The sequence below is a fragment of the Pimephales promelas genome, chromosome 17 (genome assembly GCF_988280905.1).
Source record: "Pimephales promelas chromosome 17, fPimPro1.hap1.1, whole genome shotgun sequence".
NCBI classification, from domain to species: Eukaryota; Metazoa; Chordata; class Actinopteri; order Cypriniformes; family Leuciscidae; genus Pimephales; species Pimephales promelas.
The window spans coordinates 3,052,081-3,070,852 of record NC_142785.1 but is presented as its reverse complement, the minus strand read 5'-3'; the positions used below and the strand labels follow the sequence as shown (position 1 = coordinate 3,070,852).

Below are 18,772 nucleotides of genomic sequence, written 5' to 3'. Positions count from 1 at the left end.
GTCTGGAATCATTTAAATCACTTTGAACAGTTTGCAGTTTGCACTGAAACTGTCTTTTGGACCTTGAACCGTTTGGTTGCCATTGAAGTCCATTATATAGAGAAACTCCTGGAATGTTTTCATCAAAAACTTTAATTTCTTTCAGACTGAAGAAAGAAAGACATGGACATCTTGGATGACATGGGGGTGAGTAAATTATCAGCAAAAGTTTTTTTTAAAACTGAACTACTCCTTTAAATAAGAAAGAGTCACAAAATGCATTCTTAATGAATCTTCCACAAGCTTCAAGTTTACCGAGTCAATCATTCCTCTCAGTGCCTGGAATCCTCCCAACACCGGAAACACATGCTTACTGGTGTCCGCAATGGTAGCCAGCTAGAACGGGAAAAACAGATGTTTATTTAGTTGCGACTGGTTGATTTCAACTGGTTTCCACCATATAAAGTGCATGGCTTATACTGAATTACATTCTCCGGTAAGTACACACTTGAGGGTTTAGGAAGAGTCTCCAACATTGTTTTTTAGATGGAAGAACTTATTGATACTAGTTTCATCTGTTAACTGCCTCCCTCCTTTTTGAGCATAGACTTTAAAGGAGTAGTTCACTTTTCAAAAAACTTTTGCTGATAATTTACTCACCCCCATGTCATCCAAGATGTCCATGTCTTTCTTTCTTCAGTCGAAAAGAAATTAAGGTTTTTGATGAAAACATTACAGAATTTTTCTCCATATAATGGACTTCAATGGGAACCAAACGGTTCAAGGTCCAAAAGACAGTGTCAATGCAAACTGCAAACTGTTCAAATGGCATTAAACGATTCCAGACGATGAATAAGGGTCTTATCAAGTGAAACCATCGGCCATTTCAAAATAAATAAATAGAAATGTTTAAGTTTTATGAGCTCAAATGCTCGCCTTGCTCTGCTCTGTGATGCACGTTCGTGACTCTCCTGTTCGAACTCGTTCATCAAAACAAACAAATCTTTTTTCGAGTCAATTCGTTCGTTGAATGAACCAAATGACTCTGAAAAAGATTCGTTCATTTTGATGAACGAGTTTGAACAGGAGAGTCACGAACGCGCGTCACAGAACAGAGCAAGGTGAGCATTTGAGCTTATAAAACTTAAACTTTGTTATTTATTTTTTAAATGAGCGATCGTTTCGCTTGATAAGACCCTTATTCATCGTCTGGAATCGTTTAAAGCCCTTTGAACAGTTTGCACTGAAAATGTCTTTTGGACCTTGAACCGTTTGGACCCCATTGAAGTCCATTATATGGAAAAAATCCTGGAATGTTTTCATCAAAAACCTTAATTTATTTTCGACTGAAGAAAGAAAGACGTGGACATCTTGGATGACATGGGGGTGAGTAAATTATCAGCAAAAGTTTTTTCAAAAGTGAACTACTCCTTTAATAGTTGTAATTCATGAATGCTTTGGTAAAACTGATCTCTATTTAAAGAAGACACTCAGATTATTGCAGCAGCTTCAAATAATGAAAGTGTACAAAAGTTATAGAAGTTTAAGTTTACTGTAAAGCAAACATTTTTATTTTATACAATTATCCAAATAATTTGGACTCTAAAATATATGTCTAACTAAGTTGTGTTCAAAATTTGAAGATGATATCACAAATATTTTAAGCCCACTAAAAGTAACTTTCAATTTAAAGTTACATTTCAAAACAGTTTTCACAGGAAGATGTTTAAGCTTTTGAATGATGCTTTCGAAATTGTAAACTTTCGAATAATTTAGTAATTTATGATGATTTCTAAAAAATGAGATGGGGAAAAAAGGCAATGAAAAAGCACTCCAATAACTGACTGTTAAGTCCAGATTAATTTGTAACTTGCACCAGGGTTAAAAAAACGACTGTCAGGATTTACTTACTGTAAGACAAATAATAAAAATTGATAAAATGATAAATTAACACTGAAAAGGCGTGGACATGGTTATGTTTGCATCTGACATTTCTGGCACATGCATATGTAGGAGTTTCACTTTCAGACGCAAAATTGATGGTAGGAGTAAGAAATTAATCATGCAAGGGTATTCTTTATAGTTTGTGCTCATCAATTTACTGCTATTTACAATTTGCGCCATTATTTACCGCCCCAAAAAAGCACGTAAAGTGTTCTTTAATTTAGATCACGCGCAGATCTTTCCACTTCCGTCGCCGCTATTACGTTCTCACGCTAATTAGCCCTGTTTGGTAAATCCGGCCCCATGTGTACAAGTTTAGGAAACCATCAACAAAAGCCATCATCCTCACCTGTGTTTCATTGAAGTCTTTAACTCCAACACAATACACGATTGCACCCAATCCCCGAGCTCGTGCTGCCTGGATTCGATATCAAACATTCTTAATTAGAAAACACAAGCCATTAGATTTCTAAATAATGAAGACTGAAGGCTAGTTACCTCCTGTTGAGCTGCTATCAGCTGATGTTCTTGAAGCTCACCGTCCGTCAATGCAATTATGACACTCGCAGTTCCTACAAAGTGGAGCGAAGATCGTCATTGTTGGTAAGAACAAACTTTAATAACATCAGTGGTCTTAAAACGAAGCCTACCAAAGTTTTCCTGGTGTATTTGCTCGTTTGCCTGTGAATGGAGATTCGATAACATTGTTAAAAAGAAGCCGAGCACATTCGAGTGAAAAACAGCTTTAATTTGAGCATTTTACCTTTTCTAGACCCAGATGCATAAATGTATCTCCACCTGGGATCTCTCGTCTTAGTACATTTAGGCCTTTTCTTATGGTCTCCCTTTGAAAAATGAAAATAAAAATGAGAATTTCAATTCTACACATGTGAAGCACTACAGAACGTGTCTTTCTGCACCTGTTTTCTGTGAGTCTCATGATTGTGGTCCCTCTGGTTGAGAAGACGATGAAGGACATTCGCAGCATAGGACTGTGAGACGATGAAAAACAGACCCGACAGGGTTACAAATTTGTGAAATCATCTATAACACACATTAGAAACCTTATGCAACTGGGATTCGCCATTCATTCAGTTTGGTACCTGGTGAATTTCTCAGCCAAATGTTCAACAAAAGCGTAGATTTCATCCCAGTGGTTTTTGACACTTCCTGACCTGAGGAGAAAGAGGTGAAAAAAGAAAATCAATAAATGGGATGCTCCTGCTTTTACCCTTTAAACCCTCTGATGGTCTTCCTTAATGAGTCACGTCCTGGGCCTTCCCGGTCAGAAGTGACCGGACACCTAAAAATGAAACTTCTTCCATCCCAGTAAAACCAATGCAATTTATTTTTGTTCTATAATATTTTTTCTTTTTAATTTAGTATTTTGAGACAATTTGATTGATTTTATGAATATTTATGCAATATTTATGGTCTATTTTTTCAATGGAAATATATGTATATTTTTCAATATATATATTATTTATTTATTTATTTTTAATATTAATGCAGTATTTTTGTTTAATATAGAGTCTAGGCCTTCAGAAAAAAAATATTTTTTGAAGAAAATTAGCACCATCTGGTTACAGTATAGAGAAAAAGCGTAGAATCATGGTGTAACCACTGTACAGCTCTCTATAGAGAGGCATGTGAATTCCCCAGCTGTTTATGAACACATTTTTTTTTGGTGGATTTGAATATATAATTGAAACAATCTCAAAAACTATTTCTTATTAAAAAAATTGTAATAAATAAATAAATAAATAAATAAAAAATTGTGAATTTTTTGTGTTTTTGTCAATTTCCCATTCATTTCCTATGGAGGTCATAATTTGACCAAAGACCAAAATCGTGACAAATTTTTTTATGACCACTTAGCATGCTCGGATCATAACCTCAATTTTATTTTGTGTTCACATACCTAATGCCAGAACTATCACCAAGTTTCGTAACATTTCAATGAAGCTGTGATTTTTAAAAATTCAAAACAGATTATTAGGTAGTCTGAATTTATTGGTGTGTATGTGTATAAAAGTGTGTTTGTATTTGTGTGTGTGTACATTTTTTGCACTCTTGATGTTGTAGAGTGTCACCCCTTTACTGCGGTAAACTTCTTTTAAGAATCGTGGCTGATTTGTAGATTGTACAAACAAAAATTCAGAGAATTTTTGTTTTTTTGTGTGTGTAAATTTTCCATTCATTTCCTATGGGTCGGTCATTTCTGACCGAAGACCACAAAAGTAACTTTTTTTTTTTTACGACCACTTAGCATGCTCAGATCATGAACTCAATTTTTTTTTGTATTCACATACCAATTGCCAAAAAAGTCACCAAGTATCATAACCTTCCGGTGAAGCTGTGATTTTTAATAATTAAAAAAAACAGAAAATTATTCGGTCAGAAGTGACCGAGGACCATCAGAGGGTTAAATGCATTAGATCAATACAACTGAGAATCCTTCAAATTAATTATCAATGCTTTTAACTAATTCCGGAAAGGATGAGGCAGTTTTTTAACAGAGCCATCAAACGTTGACCCTTGAGGCGCAGCTGTAAAAGCTGGTCATTTCCTGTCTCAGTCCCAACCCGTGCTAATTCATTAGTGCTGGATGACAAATGGGAAATGAACTAATTGAGTCTACTGATCTGAGCTTGAGTCAGTTTGACTTAATGAAACACACAGCAGAAATTGGCTCCGTGTCTGGCCTGTGTAACGCGTTTAGTCTGAAAGCCAGACATAACAGTAACTGGGTCACTTTATGAAACCGGTGCCTGTGCCAGTTTGACCCAACGTAAACATGTTCCAAGTACAATTTGCTAAGATTCTTTAAGAACATTTAGAAAACGTTATTTCTGAACGTTCTAAACGACCATTTTAAGGGAACATTCCGTTTCCTGATTTTGCATGGGATCGTTACTTTTGAATAGTGGTTAAAGGGGATGTGTACATTCTCTCTTATTTCCACTGTTAGAGTTTCTCATGCTCAGAGATGTATAGTAACGAAGTAGAACTACTTAAGTACTAAAATGCTGTATCTGTACTCTACTAGAGTATTGTTTTTTTCTCATACTTCTACTTTTACTTCAGTAGATATTTTCGATGAATTTAATACTTTTACTTCGATATTTTTTTAATGTTCTGCTAGTTACTCGTTACAATTATAAAAATTCTCCTAATCATTCGTTGCAAGTTGGCTTTCATGCTGCCTAAATCACACGCCAGTTTTATAGGGTAATGGTATTGATTGACACACACATTGACAACTAATGCAGGGGTTTTCCTGCAATGGCAACCAAAGCAAATTTGTATCCCGCCAAAGCGCCTTATTTGATTGCTAGTTCAAACTTTTGACTGCTTTATTTAATCATTAAATGACGCAATACTTGTACTTTTACTTTTAGTACTTAAGTAGTGAATTTTAAAATAAACTACTTGCAATACTTAAGTACAAAAAATGTTGAATACTTTAGTACTTCTACTTAAGTGTGGTGCTTAAAGAGCACTTCAACTTCTACTCAAGTCACTTTTTTGATAGAGCACTTGTACTTTTACTCAAGTCCGGGTTTCTAGTACTTTATACATCTCTGCTCATGCTTAACAATGGCCAAAGTTTCAATAAACGAATTGGACGTATGACCATTTCTGTGCCAAATACATGTGCTCCTTCGTGATTTAAAAAAAAGTTTTGGACGTTTTTTCCCCAAATATGGCCCTGTATGACATCATAAGGGGCGCAGTTCCTTGTATGGGCACTTCTCCCGGAAGAGCGTGCGCACACATAAACCAGAGGCGTGATTTAATAAACGTTGTCTGAAGAATTGAAAAACAGAATTGAATTTCATTTCTAGGCCTTTCTAAAGATTGTGAAATTAGGGGTGCTTCTGAAAAAGTTTTTAAAGGGGGGTTGATTGCGATTTCACTTTTTTCATTTTAAATAGTGTGTAATGTTGCTGCTGGTGCATGAACAGTATCTGCAAAGTTGCACTACAAAAACGACTGGGACTACAGCGGGTTTTAGACGTCACTAACCCATACATTTGCATTAACCCTCCCTCCGGAATATGCAAAAAACTTGGCTATATTTCCGTGGCTCGTCGAGTGTGTTATGTTTACCCAGCTGTCTTCTGTGTTCGAGCTTCCCACGGATGCTGTAGTTTGCAAACATTGTAATAATGTTCCTGAAAATTACAATCGTACTTTAGCTCTCTGTGCTGCGCATTTTACGGAAGACAGCTTCCAGAATCTCCACGAGTTCAACACCGGATTCAACAAGAAACTGTTACTAAAACATGAAGCAGATCCAACTTTAAAACCAGAGGCAGCAGTTGTTGGGCCACAACCTGTAAGTAGGCTAAGACTAAAAGGGTACATATCATGCTTTTAAATCACTAATTTTTACTTATAAATCATACATTTGTGGTCTATATAAAGCATAACTGCAATGCTTGGGTCTGAATTCATAATTATTATAGCTCCACAGGCCCCTTTTCTGATATGCTTCTGTGAGCAAGTCGTTTCGAAGCGGCCCCTTTAAATAAAAAGGAGATGCGTCATACCCCGCCCGCTCTCCAGGTCAATGAGTTCACGGTCGGTTCAACTCCTCACGTTCGGCCATTATTGTAGTTTGATAAGAGATATACGATTACTACAGCTTCAAAGAACATTTTTATTCACACGTTAACAAAATGTCAACGACTTGTCCATCAAGCCTTAACGTTACATATTCGAGCCAGAGCGAGCGAGTTGAAAAAGACGACGGCGAACCTGCAGAACAACGTCTCCATACGGATGCCGTGGTATGTAAGTTAACTATTTTGTGTTATTAGTGAAAGTCGACTATTTCTCTTGTTAAAACAAGCACACTGACAAGATAAATGACTACGGTCTAATCTTACCACTAAAAATCTGTATTAATAATAATATAATAAGTTACGTGTAGAAAAGCATCAGAAAACACAGCAGCTAATTGATAGAAGGAATTTACCCCTCATTCAGACGATCAAGTCGATCGGCAAACCCTTCTTTATACTGGCATATGTTGTTGAAGTGGGAATCCTTGAAGTGCTTCAGGTCACTAACGTACATCCAACAACCGAACATTTTGACTTGCCCTCTCGTAACTTCTGCATCATTGAGTTTGGACTACAAAATCGGAGCGAGAAATAATAATGGCGGATTGCTCGAAGTGTTGGGCCGGTAGTCAATGTCCTTATTTGGCAGTTCCGCTACAAATACGGTGACGTAATTGTTCAAAAAACGTCATAGAGAACAGAAAAATCTGAACAGGTTGAAAAATATGACCAAAACAGAATATAAAGATATAATATTCTGATTTATATATTATATAGATATAATATTGAGATTTATAACTGGATGCAGATTGGTCGTCGTTGAGCATTAGAAGGAAAAAGCACTGGTATCAATTGATTTACAAAGCTATATTGGGTTATTTACCCTCTTATCTTTGTTGTCTTATTAAACAGAAGTCACCTGGTAGTTATTCATTACGTTCTAAATGGATCTACAATTTGCGTGTGCCTTTTGTCAGAACCGAGATGGGTAAAACCTCTTTTAAATAATTTAAATATTTATTAGATAATCATCAGAGTAAATTAATTGTGTGTAAATGTTTGTAACTAGGTGCATTTTTTTATATTTTTATTTTTGTAATGAGATTTATGTCTGTGTGTTGTAACTTTGATGTTAAATGTCCATGTAAACTAAGCTGCTTATCTTGGACACTCCCGAAAAAGAGATTTTAATCTCAGTGAGTCTTTTTCCTGGTAAAATAAAGGTAAATGATAAAAAATAAAGGTAAATAAAAAAAGCACCTGAAGAGAATAATTTCATCTTTTCTGTACTTATAAACACTCCAAATATACAACAAAATGCATTTAAGGGCTAAAAAAGTGGATTTTGCATGATATGTCCCCTTTAATCATTTTAAATGTATTTGCATGTATTTCTTTTATCAAATGCCAGCACTGGCTTTATAGCCACTAGGCTACTAGTTATACTATTTTGTGTCTACGACAAAAACGTATAAACATTTTGGACCTGAATTTTGTATATGTACTAATGTTGTAAATGTATTTTTCATACTTTATGACGTTATTTTTCGATTTGATCAAGAACGTAAACCAATGCCAACGCTGTTTGTGTATATAGTAGCCAGTCAGTTCAATGCTATTGTGTAAAACAAACGTGTATAAAGTAAAAAAAAAAATAGGCAAATTACAATTCAGAGCCGTCTTTAGGGAGGTTCTGCTTGCCTCTCTTCATCGCGGCTTTCTGAGTCTGATTCTGGCTCATACTAATACGGCAGTATCGACACCATTATTAACATTTGACAGGAACAACACATGCAACTTCGCCCGTAAAGGTAATGGGCATGAATTTTCCGGACAATGTGCACTGCAGTTTAGCCAATCACAACACACCGGCCCAAACTAACCAATCTGAGCCCACTGCCTGTTTCTGAGGGAGTGGTTTAATAAAATCAGGCTGTTTAAATGACAGAGGAGAAAGCGGCTGATTATTTTCTAATATTTCAAGAAGTGACAGTCAGACCAAATCCTCATAAAGATATCCAAATAAAGTAACATTTTTATTTAAAAAAAGAAAGAAGTGTTCCTCTAGAGAAATGCTAAGCGAATGACTTTATCCTGAAGTATGGTGATGAATGCTCCCGAAAACCTCTTTCTGGACCGGCGTGGGAGGAAGATGTTTTTATAACACAGTCAACAAAAGACGGGCCAGCACAAAGCCAGCGCGCAAAACAGACCGGGAGGTGAATGTTGGCAAGAATACGCAGGTCATGCTGAGGCCTTGCCACAGTTTTCAACTTCACGTTTTCGAACATCACAATGGACACTGTTTGTGTTGGAAGCACGACTTTCTTGAGGTAACAGCAATCATGGGATTGGTGCCTAGCTTGCAGTTTTCTCACCTGTGCAAACAGCATTAGGAAAGGAAGCGGTCTATTCTCAAGTGAGATCCTTGATGAAATATGTTGCGGTGCCCCTCTTTGATCTAATTTTAATGGGTTATACTAAACCATATAAAGACATACAGCAAGATTTCAACTCCACTCTGAAGATGATCCCAATCCACAGGGAAAGGAATTAAAGCAACGTCATCTTTTAAATGACCCTCAAAACGCGTTACACAACTCTTCGTATACATGGATAATTGCACATATGTTAAGACATGTGAAAGTCATTGCGGTTTGATGCAACAAGAGCCAAGACAGGAAGACTCACTGGAGCAATATTTGGAACGGGGATAATTAGAAAAGTGTGTTCCTCTTAAAGGTCTCATCTGTTCGGAGATCAGTCTTCCAATCTCTTCCCCCGAGATCGAATCCTAAACTGACTTTTCAGATCTGCGTTTCTGCCAGAACCAGAAACCAAAACACGGTTTCTCCATGCTGTCGAGAGCAGTTACCTGTTGGCACGTCAGATTAAAGGACTTTTGTTTAACGCTAATAATCGAGAGGACCGGCAAACGTGACCGTGTCGGTTTAGGTTTATGTGAAGTCAGCGTTACCTCCCTTTCCTCCTGCTTTGTGAGACATGGTAAGAATATTACGGTGACATTTCCCTGACACTGCTGTTTTAACTGCTCCTCTGGGTCCTCAAACATCTTCTAGGCCTAGAGCAGTTTAACAGAACAAGTCTGGATGATCTCCTCCATGTTTATAAACAGCCTTAAAGGGGCCGTACGTATTTTTTTGGGATAGTAGACAAAGGGCAAGACTTATTAAAGAAGTAGTTCACTTTAAAAAAAAAAACTTTGCTGATAATTTACTCACCCCCATGTCATCCAAGATGTCCATGTCTTTCTTTCTTCGGTCGAAAAGAAATTAAGGCTTTTGATGAAAACATTCCAATAATGGACTTCAATGGGGTCCAAACGGTTCAAGGTCCAAATGAGAGTTTCAGTGCAGCTTCAAAGGGCTTTAAACGACTCCAGACGATGAATAAGGGTCTTATCAAGCGAAACGATCGCTCATTTCAAAAATAAATAACAAAGTTTACGTTTTATAAGCTCAAATGCTCGCCTTGCTCTGTTCTGTGATGCGCGTTCGTGACTCTCCTGTTCGAACTCGTTCATCAAAATGAACGAATTTTTTTTCGCGTCATGACTCGAAGGGTCCTAGATAAGACTCTTATTCGTCATCTGGTGTCGTTTAAAGCCCTTTGAAGCTGCACTGAAACTCTCATTTGGACCTTGAACCGTTTGGTTCCCATTGAAGTCCATTATATGGAGAAAATCCTGGAATGTTTTCATCAAAAACCTTAATTTCTTTTCGACCGAAGAAAGAAAGACGTGGACATCTTGGTTGACATGGGGGTGAGTAAATTATCAGCAAAAGTTTTTTTTAAAGTGGACTACTCCTTTAAACAGGGAAAATTAGCATGAAAGTGCAATTCAAATAAAGCACCGAATGGAAAGTTCTGCTGACGACGTGCAAATTAAAAAACACAGACAAAACAGGATCATTTCCATTTCCACAATCTACCAGCTAGCGTCTTGTTTAACACGTTTTTTTTGGGGGGGTGGTAATGAATAATGGTGCAAACACCAGTAAACTGACGAATGTAATCACTTTGTGTGATTCATTTAAACACTCTCCTCCCATAAATACTGCATCTGAAAGGGAAACTCCTACATATGCATATGCAATAAGCCGCAAAAATAACACCTTTTTTAGCACTAATTAATTTTTCACTGCATTTCAGAATAAATGAAAATCTGGCCCATTAAATTTTTGTTGTGAGATATCCCAACTGTGTCTCTGACACTCCTAGACTCTGTAAATGACAACAGAGACACAAAAAGTACAGTAGGTCCCTGAAAAACACGCCTCTACCTGTTTCCAGCTGAAAAATGATGTGTTGGATTTACTTAAATTATATATGCACCCTTTTTTGCATCATGCTTTTTAAGTAATCCCAACTTGGAATAATTTTACTTAAAGTTAACAAGAAAACCTTTGTTGTATGTACTTAAATATTTGAGTTGACGCAACATTCTTAAAAATATATGTAATGGGATGCATTTCTTTTTAAATGGTTAGTTCACCCAAAAATGAAAAATGAAACGTCGCTTGATAAACTTATACTTGAGCCACTGTAGTCACATGGAATATTTAAATTTTAATATTTAATACTAAAATATTAAGTCACATGAACTCAAATATTGGAATACTTAATTCTTTGTGTTTAATCTAATTACTTTTATAAGTAATGGTTGTTCAGCAAACAAATTGTTTTTTAGGGGTGTAGGGGCAGTGAATCATAGACAACTTCAATTCCTTTTCAGGTCAATTATGATTACAGGGGCAGATTAGATTGATTTGGAAAGACTTAATTGTTTTTTTCCTCACTATCCTATTTTATGACCTAAATACACTTTTACCACATGCATGATTTGTAAACTAATGGCATTTGCATCACACAATCAGCTCCATATGTGTGTCTTTTCTGATACGAGTCTTGTGAAACAAAACACAAGATCAGACTTAAAGAAGCAGATAAAATGGCATGGTTGCTTTAGCAAATGCATTTTTACCTCACATTTGCTTTTGTTAACACTATCGGTTAGGTCTTAGAGATGGGACGTTATTTTTAACCTTTTAGCACCACTAGCCAGACATTTTATTTCTGAATTGCTTCAATACATACAACAACCAACATAAAACGCTGCCAGATTCACATTCATCTGTTTTAGATGAAACTAAACCCTCTTTTAGTGCAACTCGCTGGACATTTTACATTTTGCAAGTGCAGCGAAACAATAGTTTGCAGAAATGTCGCTACAAGCTGAAAATAAAAAATGGCCTCACCCCGAAAGAGGAAAGAAAAATGTATAAAAAAAAAAGTTACAGCAAATACTGAACTGGAGATTTATTTTGGTATGCATTAATTTACAGAAGCACTCTCTGCCCGTTTGCAGACTTTGGATTGGCTGACATGACTTTGGAAGGCGGGGTTTTGCAAAGGGGGCATGTAGTTGAAAGAATAGGGGTGAGGAAAAACCCATAAAAAGAATAAAATTGTCATATTTGAGTAGTGCATCCCACCCTAAGACGATGAATGACTCCACTCCGGTTCAACTGACTGGGCTTTGAAAACCACTAACCCACAATAGCTTCAGATCTGAGCTGGTCATGTGAGCGATTTTCTACGATTTTAGTCTTTCAGTATTCGGTTCTGGCCTGAAAACACAAGCCATTTAGCATATCCGAATACTTTTTAACGCCCTGTGTAAACTTCACAGCAGTTTCTGGTCTGCATCCAGAAAGCATATTTGTGGTGTGTGATAACATTTAACTAGGAATGCATGTCTCCTAAAACTGTTCCAGGACCTTCACCGGCAGGTAAAGCTGAATTTGAGCGCATTGGGAAAACTCAACATGGCTCTCAGAGAATACAGCTGTTATCCTAGATGTTTTAAAACAGATGACTCAATGCCTGGGTTATCTTAAGCTAAACAGCAATTACTGGAAGCAAAACTATGATTAACACAGTTTTGTTTCAAAACATTTATGAAGATGAAGTAGATCAGACCAGGATATGTGTTCAGACATGGTTAATGGACGATTGGGTTGAATAGCAACGGCTTCAAAATCTCGTATCGAACCTATATGACTTATTTTCCTCAGTGGAACAGAAACAGACATTTTTTTTTTTTAAAAAGATGTCTCAGTATTTTTTTTTTGTATGCACAAAGAAAGCAAATGTTATGTCGTTAAAGACTTTATTGGCTTTCTTTCATTCATGCATTTGGCAGATGCTTTTCTCCAAAGCAACTTACATCCAATTCAAAAGATTTTATCAGTTCAAGCATTTCCCTGGGAATCAAAACCATAACCCTGTGTAAGCTACATCAATGTATTATATATATATATATATATATATATATATATATATATATATATATATATATGAAGAGTTCAGATGCAAAAGCCTCTAAAATGCCATTTGAAATTTTCTTCTTTAATGATGATTTTTATCAAACTTGTATATTTAAGTTCAGTAATTTCACTTAAATAACAATTAATAGGTAATTATCATTGCCATTTTAGTGAAATCACTGAACTTAAATATACAAGCTTGATAAAAATGATCATTCTAGAAGAAAATTTCAAATGGCACTTAGAGGCTTTTGCATCTGAACTCTTTATATATATATATATATATATATATATATATATATATATAATTTGTGTTTCACAGAATAAAGTAAGTCCGGTTTGGGCAGACAAGAGGATGAGTAAGATGACATCATTTTTGGGTAAACTATCTCTTTAAACCTCTAAAGTTGCACCAGCAAAAATCTCAAGAGTTCAGTTTCTCTAAGGACGTCTGGTTTGAGGGCTGCAGTGCAAATACCACGCTAAGCATTCCCACGGACAACTTCTTTGTTTTATTCCACTTGTTAAACAGCAGGCCACGGGCTGCTAGACTGATTCTGAATCACTACCCAAGGCTGGCTCTTCCCAGAAAGCCTTTGGGCCACATGAAAGTAGAAGTGGAAGCAATGATGCCAGACTTGTATCTGGTCCTTTTTTAGCCATTTGCTAATTGTGTAACCAATATTCCATTGATATATATATATATATATATATATATATATATATATGAAGAGTTCAGATGCAAAAGCCTCTAAATGCCATTTGAAATTTTCTTCTAAAATTATCATTTTTATCAAGCTTGTTTATTTAAGTTCAGTAATTTCACTTAAATGGCAATGAAGATTACCTATTAATTGTCATTTAAGTGAAATTACTGAACTTAAATATACAAGCTTGATAAAAATGATCATTTTAGAAGAAAATTTCAAATGGCACTTAGAGGCTTTTGCATCTGAACTCTTCATATACAGTGGTGTGAATAAGTTTTGGCACCCATGCTAAAGTTGCCTAAAAAGAGGAATAAAAAATCATCTTTTGGATATTGATCTTAATGCCTAAATTAGAAAAATGAGGGAAACTCCAACCTTTAAGGACACCAATTTTCTTTGTGAATGAATAATGCATCATAAATAAATAAACGTTTTTCCTTAAAATACAGGGTGCATAAGTCAGGGCACCCCTATGTTAAATTCCCATAGAGTCAGGCAGATTTTTATTTTTAAAAGCCAGTTATTTCATGGATCCAGGATAATGTGCATCCTGATAAAGTTCCCTTGGCCTTTGGAATTAAAATATCCCCACATCATCACACACCTTCCACCACACCTAGAGATTGGCATGGGGTACTTTCCATAAGATCATCTTTCAATGCAAATCAAACCAGCTATTAGGCTAACTGAAGTAAAACCATGCCAATCTCTAGGTGTGGTGGAAGGTGTGTGATGATGTGGGGATATTTTAATTCCAAAGGCCAAGGGAACTTTATCAGGATGCATATTATCCTGGATCCATGAAATAACTGGCTTTTGAAAATAAAAATCTGCCTGACTCTATGGGAATTTAACATAGGGGTGCCCTGACTTATGCACCCTGTATTTTAAGGAAAAACATTTATTTATTTATAATACATTATTCATTCACAAAGAAAATTGGTGTCCTTAAAGGTTGGACTTTTCCTCATTTTTCTAATTAAGGCATTAAAATCAATATCCAAAAGATGATTTTTTATTCCTCTTTTTAGGCAACTTTAGCATGGGTGCCAAAACGTATTCATACCACTATATATATATATATATATATATATATATATATATATATATATATATATAGCGGGACTTTCTGAAATGATTCACAATACATAGGAAAGAGGAATGAAGCAATCTTTTGGTCAGTTTGCCATCAGTCATTAAGTTAAGATTCCAAAATAGTTGCGTGTCAATGACCATAAAGTTTAGGATTGGGACTGTTGAGGTAAGATGTCAAAATAATACTTTTTTTAAAACCAGACAAACATGCCGATTCCTCAAAAACAGATCCAGAAACCCAATAATGGAGCGATTCCTAAAAAACAGATCCAGAAGCCCAATAATGGAGCACCTGAAGCCAAAAACTCTTGTGCAATACAGCTGTTGTTTTGTGATGCTTTGATGCATTCAGTGTTGTGACCTCTATGCACGCAACGGCACAGTGATTAAAAATACTGAATAATGCATGCAAATGAAATTGCTTAAATTGTTTAAGGCTTGTAATGTTCTTAGAGGACTGCAGATGTTCATGTGCATGTGATTTTACTAAATGTCAGTTTTTCCGAAGTCTGTAAAGAGGAAAAGGGGGGTGTTGGGGTTGGCTATGTCTTCTGCCATCACATCATGGGAAAAACTGGGACTTCGTATGAGATGTTTTTGCTTGCTCTCGGCTGAACACTTCCAGAGCATGTTGCATGACACATGAAAAAGGATTTATGACGCATTTACTGGTTTCTAATGTGTAAAAACTTAAATATCTAACAGATTTGATTCTTCTAATATACCCTAAATGCTTCCTGACACATAGTCAAAGAATATCTTATCATAATATTCATACACTCTAAACAATGATGGGTTGTTTAAACCCAAATTTGGGTAAAATATGGAAAATAATATGGAAAATAAATTAATAATATGGAAAAAATTAAATATGGAAAATAAAAAATAAAAAATAAACCCAAATGTTGGGTTAAAAATGCGATTAAAAAATTAGTTGAAAGTGAAATGAAAATTTGAAATTGCATTTTTAACCTAATATTTGGGTTTGTCCATATTTTAACCAAATTTGGGTTCAAACAACCCAGCATTGTTTAGAGTCCTTCATGCCTTCATACTATGTTCATACTTCAACTCTATGTCCTTCATAGCAATAATATAGACAACCCACACATTCTAATGGGAGTCTCATATGTGCCAGCATAACTTATATTTACATTCAAACTCACACGTACAAAAAAAGGTGTTTAATGTAAATAAATGTGCAATTGGATTAAACATCCTGTAAAGAATCTTCCCAGACCGACACAGATCATGGGAAAGGATGTAGTCTGTTAAACAATGGTGAAGGACAAGAGACAGGAAAAGAGAACCACAGAGGAATGAAGTTGTGACTGACTGAAGTGCTTATTCAGCAAACTTCACATGTACCACCCCTCGGCTCTCATCATCATCACACACACACACACACACACACACACACACACACACACACACACACACACACACAAATCAACAAGTTGGCACAATACAAAAATAAACCGGGTGACTTCTGCAAACTGTCACTGTCTACACTACGCAATGTCAGCAATGCCATAGAAGATCCATTTTAGGTTCCACAAAGAACACTGTTAATCTGAAACAGCATTCAACAAATCAAAAAACCTTTTTTGTTATGTTTTTGTTTAATACTGCAGTGCACAGCATTTCTCCTTGAACTCTAATTGAACCCAGACAAGTGATAGCCTACCAAACAATGGACATCTGGTGAATATCTATTTTGGTGATTCTGAATGTTTGGGGAAAATACAGAGGATGTGAGTGGAAATGTACTGGCCTATTTTATCCAGGCAGTATGTGGAAAACATCAGGCCAACAGACCAAAAGCATCCCTAACATTTGCACTTCATATAGATCAAGTTGCCTTTAAATGTGATTGACGTGTTTATGTTGGAGAGCAGCTGCAAAACCAAAGAGATTAAAGATTATAATTTACAGATATCGTTCCTTTAAGTTCGAGGGAGCGAGAGAGATTAATTCTTTGTTTAAAATAATGAGCAAAACTATTGAATAATAACTGTTACTTACTTGTCAAGGACAAAATACAAGTCGAATGCGCCTTGACATGATCTCTCCTCCTCCACATCTTCTTCGGCTCCGGCAGATGGAAGCGTGAACAACAAAAGTCCAAAGAAAAGCACGACGAGACACATTTCTACGACTAAACGTGCCATCGTTTCTTATCGCAAAAACATCAATCCTCAGTCAAACAAATGGCCATTCACATTATCTTTAATATCTAACTTGAAATGAGCCTCTGCTGAGATCCTGAGGGAAGGATGCACACAAAGAAGAGGAGTTTTTGCGGATGTTGACGTAGTCCTTACTCACTCACATCAGTCTGAAAACTTCAGATAAGACGCTATTCCCAATATCCACTGCACAGAAAGCCGATGTCCAGGGGGAAAAAAAACACCTCAGAAAAAATTTGTTTGGTGTTTTTGATATAAAACACGGGACACTTTGCTGTTTTGGGGGAGTTTGAAGAACTATTGAAGCACGAAATCCACGTGTAACAAGGCTATGTATTTTTTCCCCAAGCGCTTGAAAGCTATTTAATGTAAATGTGCAAAGCAAAGACTGGGTCGTTAGAGAAAAGAGCCCAGCTCAGAGTTGGCAGAGGATCTGGTGTCGAATTTCGACCCTTGTAGGAAAAATTTGGGGCAGTTTCTTCTCCTGCTCCTTGAAGGTTTCCTCCCTTTCTTTTTCGATATTCAAAATATGTGTTTTTTGCGATGTCTTTTCGCTGTTTTCTGTCGTCTGCTTTTGACGATAATAAAATAAAACAGAAAATTAAAACTAGAGTAGGCTATAATTTTTATTTTTAAGCATTTTACAAAAGGCTTACCTTTATTTCTTATTTTTGTATAAACCAATTATCTAAGTGCAATTTCCAGGTGTTGGGTCAAGATTAATTAACTAACAAATTAATGTTTCTATTTTATTTATTTTCCCCTTTCTACCCTGTCAGCAGTTTATATCCATAGCCTAGCTGTAGGGCTGTCCAAGGATTAATCGCGATTAAACGCATCCAAAATAAAAGTTTGTGTTTACATAGTATATGTGGATGCACTGTGTATTATTATTTTGTATATATAAAAATACACACACATGCATGTTTATTTAAGAAGAAAAAAAATATATATAAAATATTTATATATAAATCTATATAAATATATATAGGCTACAGTATACATGAAAATATTCCTTAAATATATACAAGTGTGTGTATTTATATTTATATAAAATAATTATACACAGTGCACCCACATATATTATGTAAACACAAACTTTTATTTTGGATGTGATTAATCGCGATTAATCGTTTGACTATATACCAGTAGGTGTCGTTAACCCCCTGGGGACCAAAAACCCGTCCCGGTTTTGATCTTTTTTTTTTTTTTCTCACATAGCTGCAACATAGACTTAAAATACTACATCATTAATGGTCATATAAATAAAATCAATACATGATTATAAACTATAGAGGGTTTTCTTTTTTGTGTACAATCTTATTAACATAAATTAACATTTTTGTAAAATAAATAAAATAATCAGGGTGCGCTTTGAGCTTGTCTCCGCAAAACATCTTTCTGAAACGTGTCTGAAAAATTAACTGTAACTCAGTAAATAGCTACTTGTCACAGAGACACGAAAGATCTCTTTATGAAGCTGAAATTCTCTTCTTTTAAATGAAGTATTTATATAAAAAGCAGCAACTATTCTCAGTTGATGTAATCTGTATGAAAGAGAGAGATGTCAGTCTTTTTCTTTTCACCTAATTATAGCGTATGACGGTTAATGTGATTGTGACCCCGCCCACTGAGAGCGCGCGCTATTCAAATGCCAATGTTGAGGCAAGCCATGAAAACGCCCACATCAGCTGGATAAAACATCCAGTTTATCACAAATCTAACCTTACCTCGTGTTGCTGCGCTGTGAGGAATAATACGGTCATTATAATCCTGGAAAAGTTACCTCAGTTACCTGTTTCATTTCGAGGAGCACCGATTCAGCTGATGCAAGTCATTTATTCTTTAGTGCTTTGTTCTAATCGCATTATTGAACAGTGTCTGTTAACTGCACAAAGACTGTTTAAATATGAAATGCGCACACAGACAGGCCT

General features: G+C 35.8%; 1 protein-coding gene across 1 annotated transcript in view; it reads right to left on the bottom strand.

Moving 5' to 3' along the window:
* antxr1c (ANTXR cell adhesion molecule 1c) overlaps positions 1 to 17,336 on the bottom strand; it is a 39,453-nt gene extending 22,117 nt beyond the window's left edge. The window contains exons 1-8 of the mRNA XM_089121770.1: positions 16,675 to 17,336; positions 3,027 to 3,098; positions 2,844 to 2,915; positions 2,687 to 2,768; positions 2,574 to 2,604; positions 2,422 to 2,495; positions 2,273 to 2,341; positions 295 to 375 (exon numbers count right to left, since the gene is read on the bottom strand). Of these exons, the coding sequence (XP_088977896.1) occupies positions 295 to 375; positions 2,273 to 2,341; positions 2,422 to 2,495; positions 2,574 to 2,604; positions 2,687 to 2,768; positions 2,844 to 2,915; positions 3,027 to 3,098; positions 16,675 to 16,820 (627 nt within the window). The 5' untranslated portion in view covers positions 16,821 to 17,336. The remainder of the gene's footprint in view (positions 1 to 294; positions 376 to 2,272; positions 2,342 to 2,421; positions 2,496 to 2,573; positions 2,605 to 2,686; positions 2,769 to 2,843; positions 2,916 to 3,026; positions 3,099 to 16,674) is intronic.
* Between the last annotated feature and the right edge of the window lie 1,436 nt (positions 17,337 to 18,772).